Below are 1,287 nucleotides of genomic sequence, written 5' to 3' on the forward strand. Positions count from 1 at the left end.
ATTATGACATTTGTGAAGAACGAGCTGAAGATGTTCAAGAGGATTCTTAGTCCAGATCTCCCAGAAGGCTTTGAGAGTCAGAAGCAGGATAAGGAAGTGGTGGATGCTGAAGATGAGAAGCAGGAGAGCAGTGCCAGAGAGGGGGCTCTGAAGATCACACTGCACGTCCTGAGGACAATGAACCAGAAGGAGCTTGCTGACACGCTGGAGAAATGTAAGATCTGTCTGCCTCATGTTGAATGATGTTTTATAACATTTAAAAGCTGTAGCTAAAGTACAGCTAAAGTAGGTGTGTAACTCAATGATATTGTAGCAGCCTTAACACAACACCTAGTGACCTCATCAAGTAGCAGCAGTAATGTGTTGTGGTGATTCATTTAGAGAGACAGACAACATTAATAATACCATCAATAATACTAATAATAATATAATCAGTCACACCAGTCTGTAATGCATTATGAAAACATTTACACATTTATAGTCAGTTAAGAGAAGACATTGTTATACTTTAAAACTTTATAACAGTCCTACAATACTGTAGGCATTGAAACGACGTAATATTAATATCCTCTGTGTTATTTCTAGATTCAGATGAGCTTGCTGTGATTTGCCAACGTGAACTCAAATCTAATCTAAAGAAGAAGTTTCAATGTGTATTTGAGGGGATCGCTAAACAAGGAAACCCAACACTTCTCAATAAGATCTACACAGAGCTCTACATCACAGAGGGTGGAACAGGAGAGGTCAATAATGAACATGAGCTGAGACAGATTGAGACAACRACCAGGAAACAAGCAAGACCAGAGACTGCAATCAAATGTAGCGACATCTTCAAACCCTTAACTGGACAAGACAAACTTATCAGAAGTGTGCTGACAAAGGGAGTCGCTGGCATTGGAAAAACAGTCTCTGTGCAGAAGTTCATTCTGGACTGGGCTGAAGGAAAATCAAATCAGGATTTCCAATTTGTATTTTCATTCCCTTTTCGGGAGCTGAATTTGATGAAAGAGGACAAACACACTTTCATTGAACTTCTTAATCACTTCTCAATGGAAACCAAACAATCAGGAATCTCCATCTACAACAAGTACAAAGTTCTGTTCATCTTTGATGGTCTGGATGAGTGCCGACTGCCCYTAGACTTCCAGAAGAACAAGATCTGTCGTGACGTCACAGAGTCAACCTCAGTGGATGTTCTGCTGACAAATCTCATCAAGGGAAATCTGCTTCCCTCTGCTCTCATCTGGATAACTACCCGACCTGCAGCAGCCAATAAGATCCCTTCAG

At 40.6% G+C, this 1,287-nt stretch overlaps 1 protein-coding gene across 1 annotated transcript; it reads left to right on the forward strand.

Moving 5' to 3' along the window:
• Positions 1-3: 3 nt before the first annotated feature.
• On the forward strand, positions 4-1,283 carry LOC112078254 (NLR family CARD domain-containing protein 3-like; the record flags this gene model as incomplete). Its single annotated transcript, XM_070441998.1, has 2 exons — positions 4-214; positions 586-1,283. Coding segments are annotated over exons 1-2 (909 nt in total), but the record flags the coding sequence as incomplete, so codon positions are not given.
• Between the last annotated feature and the right edge of the window lie 4 nt (positions 1,284-1,287).

This window comes from Salvelinus sp. IW2-2015, unplaced genomic scaffold (genome assembly GCF_002910315.2).
Source record: "Salvelinus sp. IW2-2015 unplaced genomic scaffold, ASM291031v2 Un_scaffold5456, whole genome shotgun sequence".
Classification (NCBI taxonomy): domain Eukaryota; kingdom Metazoa; phylum Chordata; class Actinopteri; order Salmoniformes; family Salmonidae; genus Salvelinus; species Salvelinus sp. IW2-2015.